The sequence below is a fragment of the Bos indicus genome, chromosome 2 (assembly GCF_029378745.1).
Source record: "Bos indicus isolate NIAB-ARS_2022 breed Sahiwal x Tharparkar chromosome 2, NIAB-ARS_B.indTharparkar_mat_pri_1.0, whole genome shotgun sequence".
In the NCBI taxonomy this organism is placed as follows: Eukaryota; Metazoa; Chordata; class Mammalia; order Artiodactyla; family Bovidae; genus Bos; species Bos indicus.
Genome location: NC_091761.1, coordinates 130,065,824 through 130,083,467, shown reverse-complemented (window position 1 = coordinate 130,083,467; position 17,644 = coordinate 130,065,824). Strand labels below are relative to the sequence as shown.

At 44.2% G+C, this 17,644-nt stretch overlaps 1 protein-coding gene across 11 annotated transcripts in view; it reads left to right on the top strand.

Moving 5' to 3' along the window:
- ZBTB40 (zinc finger and BTB domain containing 40) overlaps positions 1 to 17,644 on the top strand; it is a 78,108-nt gene that overhangs the window by 39,820 nt on the left and 20,644 nt on the right. For all 11 annotated transcript variants that reach the window (XM_070777070.1, XM_070777065.1, XM_070777045.1 and 8 more), the window contains 5 exons: positions 1,065 to 1,825; positions 2,275 to 2,408; positions 11,297 to 11,486; positions 12,086 to 12,243; positions 16,247 to 16,439. In XM_070777070.1, coding sequence (XP_070633171.1) covers positions 1,138 to 1,825; positions 2,275 to 2,408; positions 11,297 to 11,486; positions 12,086 to 12,243; positions 16,247 to 16,439 — 1,363 coding nt within the window. In that variant the 5' untranslated portion in view covers positions 1,065 to 1,137. The remainder of the gene's footprint in view (positions 1 to 1,064; positions 1,826 to 2,274; positions 2,409 to 11,296; positions 11,487 to 12,085; positions 12,244 to 16,246; positions 16,440 to 17,644) is intronic.

Below are 17,644 nucleotides of genomic sequence, written 5' to 3'. Positions count from 1 at the left end.
CAGAGAGAGTAGGGTAGAGAGAGGTAGGGCTCAGAAGGGGCGGAGGCATGGAGACCAGTTAGGACGTCGTTGCAGTAACCCGGATAAAAGGTGATGGTGGCGTGGGCTGACCGAAGTAGAGCCAGGGGAAGTGGTGATTAGTGATTAGAGTTGGGATGTATTTTGAAGATAGAGCCAACAGGATTTATAAAGCCTTGGATAAGGGACATGAGAAAAGCAGGAGTCCAGAATGATTTCCAGGTTTTGTATCTGAGCAACAAGAAGGGACAGAGTTGCTGTGAAGTGGGGGGAAGGTGGCAGGGGAGTTCGGATTTAAGTTTAAGAAGCTGATTGGGCCTCCAGTTGGAGGTGTTCAGTAGGTAGTTCCAAGTGTGCGTCTGGAGTTCAGAGGAAGGGTCTGAGCAAAAGATATAAATCTGAAAGCTCTGAGCATTTAGATGTTTCAAAGGTGTGGAATCAGATGAGAGAGAAGATAAGATGTGAGATGACAGTCCTGGAGCAAAGAAAACTTTGGAGGCCAAAGTGGTGCAGAGGACCCTGCAGAGGAACCAGAGAGTGCAGGCGCAAGCGAGAAATGCATCTTGGAGGGCGGGGAATGGTGACCTGTGTCCAGTGCTCCAGGCAGGTCAGGGTTGTATTGTAGACCTGTTCATATGTGTTTGTCTCCTTCAGTTGGCTGAGAACTCGGGAGCAGACACATTTAGCAGTGTTGTTACTTACAGCTTTGAAATAGTGAGACATGGGCATGCCATTTAATGGCTATTTTTCCTTAGGCTGGTTCTCTCAGTCTCTTTGAGCTTCAGTCTCATCTGTGAAATGGGAAGGTTAGAGTATCTCGTAAGGATCAAATGAGATCGTCCAGATGGCACACAAGCAGACTCCCTTTCATGCAGTCAGACCCATGCCAGTTATCTTCATGATTAATTCAGTGCACCCACCCCTTGCTATTCAGCAGCATTTGCTGAATGAACCAGTGAATTGCATGTGCATTTTAATATTTCATTCAGGGCATTTCCCTGTGTGCTTGTGAAGCGTTAACGTGGCATTTCTGGGGGTTCCTCTAGGATCGTGTGCTGACCCTCACCAAGCGTTTCTGGAAGAAGAGAGGAAGGGGAGTCCTCGGACAGAGCTGAAGTGATGGAGCTCCCCAACTACAGCCGGCAGCTGCTGCAGCAGCTCTACACGCTGTGCAAGGAGCAGCAGTTCTGTGACTGCACCATCTCCATCGGGACCATTTACTTCAGGGCCCACAAGCTGGTCCTGGCTGCTGCCAGCCTCCTGTTCAAAACCCTGCTGGACAACACAGACACCATCTCCATCGACGCATCCGTCGTGAGCCCCGAGGAGTTTGCCCTCTTGTTGGAAATGATGTACACAGGCAAACTGCCTGTGGGCAAGCACAACTTCTCCAAAATCATCTCCTTAGCCGACAGCCTACAGATGTTCGACGTGGCCGTTAGTTGTAAAAACCTTCTGGCCAGCCTCGTAAACTGCTCTGTCCAGGGTCAGGTGGTGAGGGACGTCTCCACACCATCAGAGCCGTCCAGGAAGGAGTCGGAGAAGCCTGAAACGGAAATCCTTTCCTCTGAGGGTGCTGGAGAGCATCACACTTCCCCGGAGGTCTCCACTCCTCCAGGGGGCCCCGTGAAAGTGGAGGTGAAGCACGGGGTCCATACGGCAGTGCAAGAGATGAGAGTGGATCCTCCTGCTGCCCAGGAGGTTCAGGGGCACACAGACACCCCGGGGTCTCATTCAGCTGAAGTTTGTCCCTCCGCCCCTGTTGTACAAACCTTTAGGGAGGCCAAGGAAGCAAGCACAGAACAAGGTAATACTCACTTAATCGTTGTTTTGTAACCTGTCCTTCTATTACTGGACTCAGTGACCTTTATGAGTTTTTTTGTTTCATTGATAAACTTGTCAAAGACCACTGTTAGATTGGAAACCAAGATCCAATAACCGTACTAGGGCATTCGTCTTTTAAGCACGTCTGTGGTTTTAAGCGTTGGAAGCCTGAAGGTGAACCACAAAGCAGAAAGCAGTATTGTATTGGAATAACCGTGTACTGGTTTTATTTTTACCCGTTATCTTAACTAGGATGAAGATGACACAGAGGAGGAAGCTGTGAGACATGGTGTTTCTGCTGCTCATAATTGATATGTTAGACACCATTTATAAATGCAGTGCATGACCTAAAAGTTCTCAGCTTACACTTGTAAAAATCATTTCAAGTAATCAGCCACTGATTTTTTAAATTTTGTTTTGTTTTACATTCAGAGTATGAGGGGAAACATTACCAGCTGAATTTTCTTCTAGAAAATGAAAAAATCTTTTCAGACGCACTCTTGATTACCCAGGATGTTTTAAAAAGACTGGAAGAGTGTTCAGAAATTAAAGATGTGCAGAAGCAGGTAGGTACCATGAGTTTTATTTGTTTGCTGGTTTCATATTCTCAGGATAGATCAGGTATCAGGGTCTCAATTTTTTTCAAACCTTAAGCTTTTTTTGGGTGGGGGGACATTTACCCCCTAAAAGGACAATCTTGCAAAAGTGCTAGGCAAGGTATTTTCAAAGCAAAAACACGTTTTGATCACTAGGTGAATCCCCAGTTTTGAACCAGGATACTTAACTGAGGTTACCATTTCCTCCTGATTAATCAGGAATAAAATGAGGCAGAAGGCAGTCACAGATAACCCCAAATCATAGATCAAATAATAGAAACAAAAAACAAAATAACCATAAATACTGAAAACATGATACAAAAAGGATTTAATATAAACTTACATAGTAAATTGCATCCAGTTTTTAGGAATACAGTTGCTATTTTCAGACAATAATGGGGAACTTGTATTAAATACTTTACCTGTGCTATGCTTGGTACATATGTTAGTTATCTCATTTAATCCTCACAAAAATCATTGAAGTGGATACTATTTTATTATTTTATATCCCTGTTTTACGGATGAGAAGTATCTCAAAGAAGTGATATAGCTTGGCCAAGGTTGCGGAGGTCATGAAACTAAACTCTGAGCAAGAAGTCAAACCTGAGCGTTCTGATGTTAGAGCTCTTCTCTTGCACTGAGTTATTGCCTCCCAACGGGGTAGAAATGATACGTGTATGTCAGGGTGTATAACTGTTCAGTGTTGTCTACAGAAAACTGGCAAATGCTTATCATCTCTGTTACTTGGTTGATGTTTTCTGTTTTTCTGTCATCTCAATGACATGCGTCCCCACCAGTGGGCTCCCTCACTACCCAGCTCCTCACGCCTGACGGTGCAGGGCTGACCACACGGCCACTCTAGGACTCCCTCGCTTCCCCTTTCTCGTGGCCTCGCCTCTTATTCTGAGGGCTGCTGGCAGAGTGAGCGGGCGCTGCCCTGTAGGCTTGCTCATCTGACTGGCAGGTCCGGGGGGAGGCCTCTGGTGCTGTAGGCAGTTTAATGGCTGTTAGTTACTACTGGTGACTGAGTTGGTAAAGAATCCGCCTGCAGTGCAGGAGACCCCGCTTCGATCCCTGGATCGGGAAGATCCCCTGGAGAAGGAAATGGCAACCCACCCCAGTATTCTTGCCTGGAAAATCCCATGGACAGAGGAACTTGGTGGGCTACCGTCCATGAGGTCGCAAGAGTCGAACATGACTTAGCAACTAAATCACCAGTTACTATTAATCCAAGCAATGCATGCCTTCTACTATTTAAATAGTTCCCTAATTCATAGCAAGTTACTTTTTATTTTATTGTTTAATTTTTAATTGGAGGATAGTTGCTTTACAGTGTTGTGTTGATTTCTACTGAAGAACCCAAATCGGCCGTAAGTGTGTATGTATGTGTGTATCCCCTTCATCTTGAGCCTCTCTCGCTCTGCCCCACAACAAGTTACTTTTTTGAAAAAATAAATTCAAGGTCAAGTGTTTACCGCAACCATAGTTTACTGACAATTGCTGTAAGTTGTTTTCTTGAGAGAGAAACTGTTTACAAGACGGCGTGGACCCTGATGGCTCTCTTAGGGGAGGTTTCAGACTGTAAATCCTGGCACTCTTGGCGCTGATTATGCAGAAGGACATGATGGTTTTATATTTTTGCACTTGGATGTTCTCTTAACGGTCCAGTCCATCATGTCTGTCACTAGGTTGTTACCTCGATAGCTTACAGACACCCCTCTTCGTTTTCTCTCTTACGACTTCCTGCCCACTTAACTTGGGCTGCAGAGGGGCATCGTCACTCCTTAGACCGGCAGTCCTCGGATTACCAGTGTCACGTGTGTACTCACCCACACTGTGTCTGACGCGTTTTCTTCTCTTAACACTGGTACCTAAAAGTGTCTGGCACATAACAGGTGCTCAAAAAATATTTGCTGTATAAGGATTCATTCAGCATTTCCCCCCTTCTCCTTGCCCTAATCCTTTGATGGCAACAACAGTAATAGTACTTTGCAACAACACTGATTCTCCGTGGGTGATCTTTATAGGATTATGTTATTTCTTCCTCGGTTTTAGAGGTCAGAGTAAGAGCTCTACAAAATACTTGGTGGCTACATTTAACACTGATTCTGTTTTATTCTATAATAAATTGTTCAGCTACAGAAAGAAAAAGGCAAGAATACTGTAAGAACATAAGATTAAATTAAACATAGAGTTGGAGGAGGAATTCCTTGGTGGACTTGCCGCTTCCACTGCAGGGGTCCCAGGTTCAGTCCTTGGTTGGGGAGCTAAGATCTGGCAAACTGTTTGGCAGGGCCAAAAAAATATGTGTGTATATGTAGAGCGAGCAAGCAGGAGAGAGTTAGGAGTCCCTGCCTTGTGCATAGGCCCTGTATACTTCTTTCTCTCACTTTCCCTCACGCTCTCACTTTCTTTTAGACAGCTTGAGGTATGATTGACATATAGCAAACTGCACATATTTAAAGGTTGCAGTTTGCTAAGTTTCAAAACCTGAAATCATCATCACAGTCAAGATAGTGACCATGTCCATCCCCCCCTAAAAATATTTTCACATCCCTTGGCAATCCATCCATCCTCCCCCTTTCCACTCGCCCTTCCCCAGGTGACGCTGGTCTGCTTTCTGTCTTGATGAATGTGCATCTTCTCGAGTATTACATAAATGGAGTCCTACAGTCTGTGTTCCTTTTGGTTTGGCTTCTTGCATTCAGCATAACTATTTTGAGGTTCACCCAGATTGTTGCATATTCACTCCTTTTTATTGCTGAGCGGCATTCCATTGTATGTATATACCATTTATTTATCCAGCTCTACTATTTACTAGCTCTGGAGTAGAAAATGGGACCCCACTCCAGTATTCTTGGCTGGAAATTTCCGTGGGCAGAGGAGCCTGGTGGACTATAGTCCGTGGGGCCGCAAAGAATTAGACAGGACTGAGTGACTGAGCATGCGCACACACACCCCCCATTTACTAGCCTTGTGACCTTCATCGGCTTAATTTCTATAAGTCTTAATTTCCTAATTTGTAAAATTTGGGAGAGTTATCACCTACATCATAGGGTCATTGTGAATTAATTAAGATTTATGTAAAACTCATACTAAGATGCCAGGCACATAGAAGGAGCCCAACAGGGGATGACTGCTGCTGTTTGCTGATACATTAACTCGGTGTTTTTGGACTCAGTCAGCCTTGAAACTCCTTTTTCACTTAATGCCTTATAATATCCTAGTACTGTGGTCACTTCCTTTGACACGAGATGGTTTACTGTTGATGTTTAAGCTTAATTTGCAAGTCATGCTTTCAAATGGGTGCCATTACCCTTGAAAGTAGTTTTCTGAACTGCCAGTGTAGTGTCTCACACGAAGCCATCAGTCTCTAGAGTAACAATTCAGTGTATATAAAAATGATCTTGTTAAAATGTACGCCTCCAGACCACATTTCCGGAGTCTGAATCTTACATTCTGGTAGAGCTTGGGAATCTCCATCTTGAACGAGTTCCCCGTGGATGGCTTTTTTGGTACCTCTAGACTACATTTTGAGAAGCATTGCTGGAGAAGTTAACGGCCTACAAAATTCTTAATGTGTGATGGCAGATGTCACAGCATCTATGCTGACAGCTCTCAGTGTTTTGAGGAGTTGCTGAATGCCCATTTTCCCAAGTGTTATTCTTTGCTTTCCTCTTGATTCAGCAAATATTTACTGAGCAACTGGTATGTGCCAGGCATTGAGCTGGTTGCTAGGGGAAAAAAAAAAAAAAAAAACATAAATAAGGCTGGATCCCTATCCTTATAGAATGTCTTGACAGCAAAGAAACCCTGGCACATAGGCACTCTACATTTCAGCTACAGTTTTAAAGGTTGTTTGGGGAGTTTGTTTGGTGGTGTTGTTTTATTTATACATTTCTAGCTCCCAGATAGCTTTGACTGTTTTTGGTAGTAGTGGTGGTTGATTTTGGTTAATCATCATCATATTAAAAAAAAAAAAAAAAATTAGCTTGGGCTTCCCTGGTGGCTCAGTGGTAAAGAATCCGCCTGCCAGTTCGGGGGACACAGGTTCGATCCTTGGTCCGGGAAGATCCCACATGCTGCAGAGCGTGTAACCCTGTACGCCGCACACTCGGTAGTGTGTGCTCCAGAGCCCAGGAGTTGCAACTCCTGAAGCCTGTGCACCCTAGAGCCCATGTTCCACAAGAGAAGTCACTGTAATGAAAAGCCCACACACCACAGCTGGAGAGTGGCCCCTGCTCGTCACAACTAGAGAAAAGCCCACTCAGCAACAAAGAGCCAACACAGCCAAAAATAAATTAATAAAATTATATAAAAAGAGATAGCTCAATGTTAAAAATAATTTACACTTAGATGTGTAATTTTGAGGCCTCTTAAGGCTTATAGTGATATTCTGATTGAGATGGACTAGTCGGTTCCTTTTTTTTTCCCCTAAAAAACGGATATGAGATAGGCAGTTGGCCTGGATTGAGTTAAGGAGGACACATGAGCCAGTGTCCTGACTGTTTTATTTCCTGAGATGAGTGATGAAAGGTGGCAAAGCCAATGCCTGAGCAGCGATTGCAGCAACATGAGAAGAGGCTGGGCGGCTTGAATTGTGTGAAACCAAAGCCAAAACTGATTACGGAGAAATCTCTGGGGTGTTGGGATGGAACAGTGTCTTCCGCTTGTCTTCATCTCAGTGTAGTATCTCTGACCCATTAGAAAAAGCAGGTACTGACCTAAAGGGCTTTCTGGCTGAGCTGAGTAAAAGAAAAGTGTGAAAGTGTTAGTTGCTCAGTTGTGTCTGACGCTTTGCGACCTCAGGGACTGTAGCCCCCCAGGCTCCTCTGTCTATGGGATTTCCCAGGCAAGAATACTGGAGTGGTAGCTATTTCCTTCTCCAGGGGATCTTCCCAAACAAGGGATCAAACCTCCGTCTCCTGCAAGGCAGGCAGATTCTTTACCACCTGGAACCACCAGAAACTTATACTTTTTTTCAGCTTTTGTGCTAAAACTTTTAATTTATTCCTAGCCATGGCCCTGCTTTTTAAATCATTGTGTATATAGCAAAGTGAGTCTGACTAGAATAAGGAGATATCTCTTTCCACTATTGATTTCCTTGCTGTTTGATCTACTTTTCACCTAAAGTTCTAGAAAGACTTCCCAAACCAAAGGCCTGGTAGCATCCTTTTTTCCTTCACCTTTGTTTCAAAGGCAAATAACATTGAAGGCTCTTATGTGAACCTGATGTTTTCAACTGTGTCATGACCTCAAGGGTTTGTTAAGAAGTGCAGGTCTGTGTTTTGTGGGCTGTGCTCACTGACAAAGTAGGGTAACTTTCTTGAGAAGTGAAGGGGTAGGATTCACTTTACAGATCTATGAGAGATAAACAAGTTGGTTTTTCAAGTCTCTTCTAATTATCAAGTCTAAGATATGCAGCTATAGCTCAAAGGGCTGGTGGTCTTATGGGAAGGGAATTTCATTCAGTTGAACAAACATTTATTAAGCACCTATTGTATACTGGTCTCCGCACTAATCATTGAGACCAGGAGGAATGGTATAGATTGTCTGGAGGCTAACCAGTGTTCCATCTGATGTTGATTCTAAGAAGTCCAGTAAAATCCAGTGAAATGGATTTGGTTACACTCAAAGTCTGGAAGATGAACCTCGCAAAAGAGGCGCCAGGAGCCGGCGTTTCATCCTGGTATTCTGCTCACCAGCCATGCAACCTTGGGCCAGTTACTGTGCCTCTCTGACTCTCCTTTAGGTGGTCGTGGTAGCGCCTGCAGGGTCTGGCGTGGGGGGTGAAGTAGACGGCACGTATGCACAGCGTCTGGGGTGGCGCTGAGCTGTCGTGGTCCGTCTCGTTGTCACCCTTGTCTGGCCCTCAGCGTTCAGGGAAGGTATGAGCAAACAAGAGCGTGGTGTGACCCAGACAAGTCCAAAGGCCGTAGGCGGGCAGTTGGGAAAATAAGTAAATGCCATTAAAAGATCTGAGTGTAAAGGAAAGATGGAGTCATTTTTTTCACAGACAACAGAGGGAAAGAAAACTGTTCCGTCTTGAAATATATTGACCCATATTTCACTCATGGATAAAAGTACTTTGAGTATTTGTGTGACCATGAATTGGTACGAATTTATTGAAGTACTTTTAACTCTAAGAATCAAAGGGGTTCTAAATGTCTGGTTGAAGAATAAAAGTCTGTTTTGGTTCATTTCCCTAAAGTTCTGTTCCGTGATAGCAATCAGTGAGTTCCAGCCTGTTGCAATATGTGACACCCTTCTGTTTAGGCAGATTCCCTATTTCCAGAAAAGGGCTTACTCCGCTGTGGAGCCCCAGGCAGCCTAGGGCGCTGATGGAGCTAACAGTTAACTGCGCTGGCTCTGATGCAGGTCCGCAGTAGGTTCTGGAAGAAAGAGCAGGGCGCAGGGCCGTCCCGGCAGCTGATTGCTCACTCCTGGCCCTTTCATCAGCCCAGCCCCGCTTCTCTTCCCAGATGGCCACCCTGGTGTCACTGCTGAGCAATGAAGTTAACAAATGTTTTAATTTCACTGCTGAGCAGTTCGGCAGAGGAGGAGACGGCGGTGAGGATAATGAGCAGCACATCAGATCCCACCGTTGATGAAAGCTCCCCTCCCCACCGGCTCAAATGATAATGCAGACAAATTGGATACTGAGAGTGGCGGACCTGGGATATCCGGAGAGCTTCGGTGAACGAAAAGTGGCCTAGGATACAATGAGATAGCTGTAGACTGTTATCTACTAAGTGCACAAGACGGTCGGAGGGAAGGAGGGAGGGAGGAAATGGAAAATAAAGAGGAAGAAGCAAGTTTAAAACTAAGGGTATGAGCAATCATGGGTCTTTAGGAGATACCTATTCCCATGGTCCTACGTTGAACGGATTTCTCTTAAATTTTAGCAGCTTTAAAGAACAGGCATCTATGCTCTCACGGTTTTTGGGGGTCAGAAATCCAGGCACAGTTCAGCTGAGTCCCTGGCTCAGTGTCCCTCACGGAGCTGCACTCAGGGTGTGAGCCTGGGCTGCAGACACGCCAAGGCTCAGCTGGGGACGTCTCTTCCTAAGCTCACTCATCTGTTTGTTGGCCAGGGACTGACTTCCTTGCCACGAGGGCCTCTCTCTTGGGCCCCTCCTAGCATGGCAGCTTGCATCCTCTAGAGCAAAGACGCTGAGAGAGTCCACACAGGGGTGAGATGGCAGCCACGGTGACTCAGCCTCACACTTGCCGGCCCGCTACCTGTCCCCTATTCTTTTTCTTAGAAGCGAGTCACGAGGCTCAGCCCAAGGGCGTGAAAACCTGGAGGCGGGCATGCTAGGAGCTGTTTCAGAGGCTGCCTGCCGCAGGTCCCTACTGCTGTCAAAGAAGAGGCATTCTAAGGAGACTATAGGCCAACTGCTGAAAGCCAGAAAGCCCGAATAAATGAGACCAAAGAGAATTAGGCGTTCAACTGATATCTTTATCTTATTTATTATTTTTAAAATAGAGACAAAACGATTTATCTTTTGTTCATGAAAGTTACTTATTCCAGTAAAAGCTTAGTGTGGATTATGTATTTTATCTCTGTTTACTTTTGGAGATGGCCGAAAAACATAGGAACCTTTTTTTTTTTTTTTTAAGTTAGCTTTATACAGTCCTTTCTGATCAGGAAACAAGCTCGAGCAAACTCAAGAAACACAGAGTCTGACTCATTTATAATCCTGTTTATTTGGGAGGCAAGGAGATCAAGTCTCTCTAAACAATAATTTTAAACATGTAATTACTGTCAGAATATGTAATAACTGGGTGAACTTTGCCAGTGTACATATTCATGAGATCCTTTTGTGTTGTGTATATTGCTGTGAGTGTGTGTGTGTCTAGAAAACCTTAGATTTTTGTTCTCTAAAGACTCTCCTTAGAAAACTATTTTCTTTTGTAGTATCAATACTAAAAAGCATCAGAGGTAGGTTGTAGTTTTGCCAAGTAGGAATATAAAGATTATATATAATGCTATCCACATGAAGTTAAGTTTTGATTACCAGATTTTTCATTACTGCTGAGATAGAAATATTAATTCTGCCTTCCAGTTGGCCTTCCTCCCATCTGCATGAGACACTCAGTTGAATGCTAACATTGTTTATCTTCCCCCTGGAGTTGTTGGCATTTTAGTGCTCTAGGTTTAAACAGTCATGGAGGTGAGTTGGGTGTTAGGCATGTGGTGCTGAGACCCCTGGAGGATCAGGTACATCCCACAGACACTGTGACTCTTGATTGAAACAGAGTTCAGGATGAGCATGCTGGTTTTCAGGGCTGTCTTCATAAAGCGACGTGTGTGAGAGCTTTTCAAAAGGAGAGTGTATAAGGGAGAAAAAACAGAGTTGAGACCAGTCTCAGGGACTGCTTTTGGTTACCGATTTGAAAGAAGAGCCATCGAGGAAGGCAGAGAAAGAGTGGCCAGAAAGGCACTGGACTTTGGACTTCCCTGGTGGCCCAGGCGGTAAAGCGTCTGCCTGCAATGAGGGAGACCCGGGTTCGATCCCTGGGTTGGGAAGATCCTCTGGAGAAGGATATGGCAACCCACTTCAGTATTCTTGCCTGGAAAACCCCATGGACAGAGGAACCTGGTAGGCTACAGTCCATGGGGTCGCAAAGAGTCGGACACAACTGAGAGACTTCACTTCAGTTCAGAAAGGCAAGTTCTTACCAAAACACTTCCGTGTCAGGAAGTCAGAGAATTGTGTTGCAGAAGCGATAATACCATCAAGTGTCATAGAAAGGTCATGTCAGCAGGGACCATACTGTTGAGGGCCTGCTTGTCCAATCCAGGGAGCATGGGATCCCTGACTCGTCTCTTTCTGGGCACTTGTGTTCCGCAGACCATAATGGGATGCCTTGAGGGTGAAGGACAATCAGCATTTCAGAGAATCCTGGATAAAGTAAGAAGTGAGAGCCTGGGTGTTCAGACCGTTGTGTCCCTGTTGCGGCTGTACCAGGATTCCAATCCTGCAGTCAAGACAGCACTGTCAGACAGAAAGCTGGAGGCTGTAGAAGCAGTGCAGCCAAAAGGTAGGAGAAACCCCATCCACCTGAGTGACTGCGTTTTGTTCTGGGAAGATGCTACAAAGCTTGCTCGAGTGATCCCATTTTTTTCAGTGGTTTAGTTATTATTAAGTGATTTGCACATAAATTTCTACCTATAGTTCCAGAGGCTGCGTGTTAACATATACAAACTGAATTTGAGTCTTCATTTCTGCCCCCTAGTTAGCTAAATCTGACACCTTGAAGTTGCAGAATATCATCCGTGTTCTCCTGCCCTTCAGAAGCCACACGTCCAGATCAGTGTTTGGCGTGCCCAGGGTGGACTGGTTGCTGACAGCACGTAAGGGCTGAGCTTTTTCTCGTTTGGGCACAAAGCGGTGGCCTTGCCACGCAGACGCTAACCTCTGCTGGCTCGACTGCTTTGTGTTTCGACAGATAAATGAAGCACTTTCCCTTTCATAGAAGAGTTTAAACGGAATGATAAAGTATTTTCCTCTCCAAAAAGAGATTCTGCGTTCGGGTGCTCAGAATAGGCTGAGAATCACTTTACTATTCTGTTAGATCTCTCTTGACAAACCACACTGTCATTTTCTTCAAATTGACTAGCTTCTCTTGTCCGTCTCCAGCTCTTTCTCCCCCAGGGAGCACAGAGGAGGGAAAGACCTTGTCTGTTCTGTTACTGGAACACAAAGAGGACCTGATCCGGTGTGTAACACAGCTGAGACCCATTTTGGAGTTCCTGGAAACAGTGGAGGAGGAATTCCTGCCTGGCTCTGAGAAAAGGGTAACTGTCCAGTGTCTCTTGCTCCCTCCTGAACTCATGTGACACTTATTTTTAAGCCTCTCTTGTGGCACAGAGCACCTTTCCCCTTGCAGTATTTCTTCACATGCTACACGGAAAGCGCCTTGAAGCTCGGGTTCTTACTTCATGCCTCCTGTATCCCCTGCATCCTTAGATGCACAGACGGATGGGTCTCCCTGCTCTGACTCTGTAAGATTCTGACTCTGTAACTCTTGCCCCCAAAAAAGTTAGATGTGTGTGTGTTTAGGCGCATTTCTAATTATTATGACACTTTTTACAGAAATGATAACACTGTTCATCTTTAGTGATGAAGTCACTAAAGTAAGTAGTCACTTCCTAATAAAGTAAGTAAGTACTAAAGTAAAGAAGTCACAATTGGGAAAGTAAGCAGAGAGGAAAAAACCTAAACCTCCCAGCATCTCGGCACTCAGAGATCGTCACTGCTAACATTTTGGAGCCTGTGCTCCCACTTTCCTCGTCTAAATCACCCTGGGACGGGAGTATCACATAGTTTTGTGAGTTTATTTTTTAATTGGATATATTGTGCATGTATTTCCATACCTGCAGTATGGATTATGGTAGCTGTATTCTGTTCTAATGGCTGTACCATGATTCTTTAATGCTTTCCTGTTGGGCATTCTTTTCTTATTTTTTGCTTATTCCAGTATTTTGCTATCATAAATGATGCTGCAGGGATCATTTTGCACATAGATCTTTGCATACATCTCAGGTTATTTTCTCAGAGGAATTTCTAAGAAGTGAGAATTTGGAAGAGAGAGTGTCAAGTTTTCCAAGTGTTTGATATATATTGCCAAATTGCCCTTCAGGAAGGTTGTACCAATTTACTCTCCCTCCAGCCAGCTGCTAAAGTCCTCATAAAACTGCTAGCATGACTTCTCAAGCCAACTAGATAACTGTATTTGTTGGTGTTATCGATTTCAACTTTGTGCTAAAAATATTTTGATATTGGGAAGGAAGAAATAGGGAGATAGAACTTTCGTGCCATCAAACTGTGGGAAGTGGTTTAACTGTTCAGGAGAGAAAATGTTTACGAACCATGGGTGTGATGGCTGAGTATTGGACTCACAGTGAGGGAATGGATCCTAGATTTTCTTATTCTTGATGATATTGCGTTGCCATTTTTTTTCATATAAAATGGGAAAACTTTTCATCTCAAAATTGTATTTTTAAAATTATATTTTTAAAAATTTAACTCCTTTGAACTTCTTGAGAAAGATGATATACTCACAGGATAAGATTAAACCCCTATTTTCTCCTTAGACTTGAGATTAAGTGTAATTTTAGGCATTCAGTTTAAGTGAGCTGCTTCTAGCTCTAGAGGTACCCCGTCCTTGTTTAGTGATTTCATTCAGTTACTCATTCAGACCTTTTCCTTATTAGCTAGATTGAATGTGTCCTCTGAACTGCTTCATTATCTTGGTGAAATAGCCCTTATAGGAAGAGCCCAGACTCAGCCTCGTTCCCCGCAGCCCGGCAGACCCCACCGTCATTTTCCTCTGTCACTTTCGGTTTGCTTGACAGAAAGGGCTGAAGCAGAAGAACTTAAATTAGTTGTAAATCACAAAAGCACTTCTTAGGACTGGGGTTCCACCAGAGCTTCATTAAGCTACTCTTTCTCACGAAAATTGGAGGAGCATAATAAGGCAGGAGTGCAGAGAGGGATGTCGAGCGCATAGGCACGGTGTTTTCATACCATCTGGAGCGTGCCGTCTCGGGCCTTTGGAACTTTCTCTCCTCTGGCATGATGCTAATCACAAGTACCACAGTCTGTAAACATACCTTGGGTGCTGTAAGAAGTGGTAAATAGGCATTTCTTTACTTCAGGATTGGAAACAGATACAGAAATAGTAATTACTATAGCTGCCACTTATTTATTGCTTTCTGTGTGCCAAGCAGTGTGCTGAGGACCTTTTAAGCCTTACTAAATTCTACCCTTGTAGTAACTTTATGGGGGGAAAAAAGTGAAAGTGAAGTTGCTCAGTTGTGTCCGACTCTTTGCGACCCCATGGACTATAGCCTACCAGGCTCCTCCACCCGTAGGATTTTCCAGGCGAGAGAACTGGAGTGGGTTGCCATTTCCTCTATTACCCTAATTTAAAGATGGAGAAACAGAAGCTTTAGAAGTGTGAGCAGTGCACCCAAAGGCACGGTTGCCTGGGCCAGCACTGGAACCCAGACTTCTGAACACAGCACATCTGGGACTTCCCTGGTGGTCCAGGGGTTAGCATTTCACCTTCCAGTGAAGGGGTGCTGGTTCGATACCTGCTTGGGGAGCTAAGATCCTACATGCCCCGTGGCCAAGAAACCAAAGCATAAAACAGAAACAAGATTGTAGCAAATTCAATAAAGACTTTAAAAATGGTCCACATTTTTAAAAAAAAGATCTTTTAATGAATAAGTGAACAAAGCACATGTCTTAACCCCTGTGCATCTTGGTTCCTATTAATATTGGTAACCAGTGTCATTTACTAGCAATCACTTGTCCTAGGAGTTAGGCTTAGCTCTACAAATGGGAACTTCATTTTAGAGAATCCGCATAACAACTGTGCAAGAGTTGGTATTGTTATTTTCCTTTGCAGATGAGGAGATTAAGGTTTAAAGACTTAAATAACTTGCCCAAGGTCACAGAGGCCATACATTTTAGAACTTGGTTTCAAACTAGGCCTGTCTGGCTTAGCAGTTCCTTCTCACTCTTAACAGTATCCACCTGCTTCATTTTGGATCAGGTTATCGCTTAGGATCTGAGAGGTAACGTGGAAATCAGAATAGCTTTTAGGTATAAGTCCTTATTTTAAATTATGTCTCATTTAGTTGATAGAAATCTGATATGTATGAGACATGCATATTTTAAGGAAATATACATACTTTAAGGAAAGAGAATGACTGTGTTCTGTATGGACAAGAAATATGACAACTTAATTTATTAATATATATACATGCCTTTAATAGATATAATACTCCTTTTACATATATAAAACCAATTTGGTTTTATACCTGATTTTATTATTTTTTAAATGGGAGTAATTTGAGAGTGGCATCCTCTGACATGCAACAATGACTGATCTGCCTAACTCTTTCCCCTGAGAGCTGGCTTTTTCCCAAGGGAAGCCTCAGGATTCAGTTACTGTGAACCTATAGACTACATGTACTGAAATAATCCCCAGAGTTATCCACAAGAACCAAGTTATATAGAGTGAGTTGCAGCCCATGAAGAATTAGTTCTACTATAATAGGAAAATAGCTATAAAGTAACTAACTGTCAGGGATTTGACTTTTCAACCTTTGGAGTCCTGTGCCCTGTTGACTCAGAGAACCCTCTAGCATGCCAGGGAAGAACCAGTGGGTAGAACTGTGGGCTGACAGCTGGAACTGGTATCTGTGGCCACTGGGGAGGAGAGGGGTAATGAGGAACGCACAGGGAAAATAATCTGAAAGTGCACTTTGAATCTGGTTGTTTTGGAGACCACAGACAAACGGAGTGTCTGGATATTCAAATTGCTGTATCAATAAAGGAAGGAAAATAATAGCGTTGCCCTGAACTCGCAACTTCTGGCCACTTTTTGGATAAAATGGGAAAACACTGTAACCGTATTTATTAATTGCTGGTCGATTTCTCAATCTTAGTGTCTGAACAGACTCAATCTAAAGCTTTGATGTAAACTGCTCGCTCTGTCACATAGGCCTAGCGTAAGAATATGTTCGCAAAATGCAGTGAGGTAAAGAATATGCACAGACCTGAAGTTGAAAGAGAAAGATTTTCATAGAACTGTTTGTTTGGAGAATGCTTTGGATTTTATTGAAACAGAATAAGGAAGAGACTGTGACAGCTAGCTCTAGAGATGAGCAGGAAAAGACTTGGAGACGGGGCAGTTGGTAATGCAGTCTTGCTGGGCTTTCCAGTGGTGTGTCAGATACTCTCAGAATTGCCAGTAACTGGTGTCGGGTTGATTGCTCGCCACTGCAGGTGATTCTGAATTGCTGTGAGGGCAGCACGCCCAAGGAGACGATAGAAAAGTTGTTGCACAGGATGTCTGAAGAGAAGACCCTGAGTGCTGAGAGTCTGGTAAAACTGCTGCAGGCTGTGAAGATGACGTTCCCAGACTTGGGCCTTCTGCTGGAGAATTTGCAGAAATTAGCCGCTTTGCCGAGCACCACAGGTATAAGTTAATTATTGACTCTCTGGACTGGGATCACTGTTACAGAAAGTGATAACTAAAAACTCCCCATCTGGCTTCTCACTGGGGAGATAAGACAGTGTTAGGAAAGGCCATTGTGAAAGAGAAACTTGCTGTCTCCCATCAGTGATTCTCAGCGTTTCTGGAGTTAGGATTGGAAATCCGAGAATTTCTCCTCCATTAAACTCCCCTGTGATGTGCCCCTGGTTCAGGGTTTACGAAAGTACAGCTTTCCTGGGGCTGAACGCCTGTGGAGCAGAGGGGCTCACAAACATGAGCAGCAGGAACTCACTTCCTGACGCCCTCACGCCCACTGGAGTGCCGTCTGCTTCCAGCAGTGCCCAGAGTGGACCACCCCTCCTGTCCAGTCAGTTTGGGTTAATGGGTCCACATCACATCCCTTAGAAAAACAACCCAGCTCTAGCCAATCCCACTCCCACCCCACTCCCCCCACCCACCCCATCCCAGAGCATTTGAAACTGAGGTGGGTTTCAGAAAAAGGTATTTGGGAAGTGAGACAACATTTTTACTAGCTGATAGAAATAACATATCCTTCTACAAACCTGAACTGTTCAAAAAATAAAGAAGGAAAGAACCTCAAATCCCACTTGGTTATGTCAGTGTTAGCACATTCTGTCACATTAGTTTTACAGTGTTGAGATACTCTACTACATTTTATCATTTCCCCCACTTAACAGTGTAACCTAAACATTCTCCAGATTTCAGAACACTCCCTAGAGTTCTGGATTTGTTTTTTTAAGGCTGTATAGTTTCCACCATCAGGATACATAGGCTGTTTTACTTGTGCCCGTATCCGGGGGCACGTGTAACCTATCAGTGAAGTCTATCAAGATTCCCAGGGTTTGCATCCTGCCTTCTTTGGTAGCTGTGTGACCCTGAGTAAGTGACGTAACCCTTCTGAACCTCATTCTTTCCTCCATGAGACAGGGGTAAGAATGGTACCTGCTCCTTCGTTTTCATGGCCACTATGCGATAGGATGTAAACACTGAGCACAGAGCTCAGCACAGATTTTGTCCTTGTCTAGTCGCCAAGTCGTGTCAGACTCTTTGCAACCCCGTGGACTGCAGCTTGCCAGGCTTCCCTGTCCCTCACCATGTCCCGGAGTTTGCCCAAGTTCATGTCCATCGAGTCGGTGATGCCATCCAACCATCTCATCCTCTGTTGC